The following is a 1253-nucleotide window of genomic DNA, read 5'->3' as shown; positions in this document are numbered from 1 at the left end:
AACAGCCATGAAATATTAAAGCAGTTTCCAGAAGCAAGCACCATAGCAATAGATAATTCAAGCCATTTTAAGTGAACCACTTCAGGCTTCACTTCCCAGACCTTTATTCCTCCAAGCAAAGTTTACTCTTTCACATGATGCACTCTGTTAACCATACACATGCAAAGTTCTTATATAACTAATCTGACCCTTTGACTTCAAATGCTACCTAAGATCTCTTACAAATTCCATCTCACTTGAGACCAAAGTGAATTGGTGTGTAGCAATGGAGCAGAACAACAACAGTGTAAAAGATTTCTCTTTCAATGTATTTTCTGTCACTCCATATCAGCCCAACAGATCTGATGTCCTGGTGTCCGATGATGACAAAGCTGGTGCCACTTTACTCTTTTCAGGTGTTTTTTTAGGGATGGTGGGGATCACTTTCACAGTGATGGGATGGATCAAATATGCTGGCATTATTCACTTTGAGTGGACTCAGTTATTAGGGCCTATTCTGCTCTCTGTTGGTGTGGCTTTTGTTCTGATTTTCATGTGCAAATTTAACATTCTGACATGTAATTCTTGCAAAGAACGTGATGAAAGTGCATCAGCTACAGACCAGTCTCCAAGTGGACAATCCTTCGTTTTCACTAGAATTAACCAACCTATAACTTTTCATGGTGCTACAGTGGTATTGTACATCCCTTTTCCTCATCCAGCCCAGGAAGGCATTGCTGTGCATCCAGTGCTCAGTTACTGTGGTGTTGCTTCATCCAGTCGATCAACAATTCCTTCCCCAACCTCTCCTCTGTACTCAAACTCTCATACTGTCCATTCTCTGGATAACCCAGCTATTACTGAAAATGAAAACTACCCTGTTTATCTGGTAGCAGACACAAGAGATGAGAGGTCAAAATGTTTATTAGTTAATATGGATACAGTTATTTGAAATTTTAAAGCACTTCAGGAGCGCTAAGTAGTATTGTTATTATTAATGCTATGTAGTATTGTTATCCAGTCAACTGTTATTGAACCTCAATGTGGTGGTGCTTTTTGTGTACAGCATTAGTCATGTATTTATATTTTAATATGCATGCTCTGATTTATGTCTATGTGGTATCTTGTATAATTTACCTGGGAAATGGTAATGTCAGAAATTTGTTAAAATCGCCATCTTGAATGGTGTCTAGTAGTTGTTTGGCAGGCATATTGGCTACCCTTCTCTTTGGAACTTTTGTTTGAGTTTGGCACTCTTTTGTGGAAAGGCGGGA

The 1253-nt window shown here is 38.9% G+C and overlaps 1 protein-coding gene across 1 annotated transcript; it reads left to right on the top strand.

The window, feature by feature from the left end:
- The first annotated feature begins 265 nt into the window (after positions 1 to 265).
- Positions 266 to 931, top strand: TMEM174 (transmembrane protein 174). The gene has a single exon (XM_073346204.1). The coding sequence runs from the start codon at positions 266 to 268 to the stop codon at positions 929 to 931; it is 666 nt and encodes a 221-aa protein (XP_073202305.1).
- The last annotated feature ends 322 nt before the right edge of the window (positions 932 to 1253 follow it).

Source organism: Lepidochelys kempii, chromosome 5 (genome assembly GCF_965140265.1).
Source record: "Lepidochelys kempii isolate rLepKem1 chromosome 5, rLepKem1.hap2, whole genome shotgun sequence".
NCBI lineage: Eukaryota > Metazoa > Chordata > Testudines > Cheloniidae > Lepidochelys > Lepidochelys kempii.
Note: the sequence above shows the minus strand (reverse complement) of the source record. Positions and strands in the feature narration are given on the sequence as shown.

Bases quoted from the DNA above. Each gene is read 5' to 3' on its own strand.
- TMEM174 (XM_073346204.1), top strand. From the start codon at position 266: ATGGAGCAGAACAACAACAGTGTAAAAGATTTCTCTTTCAATGTATTT.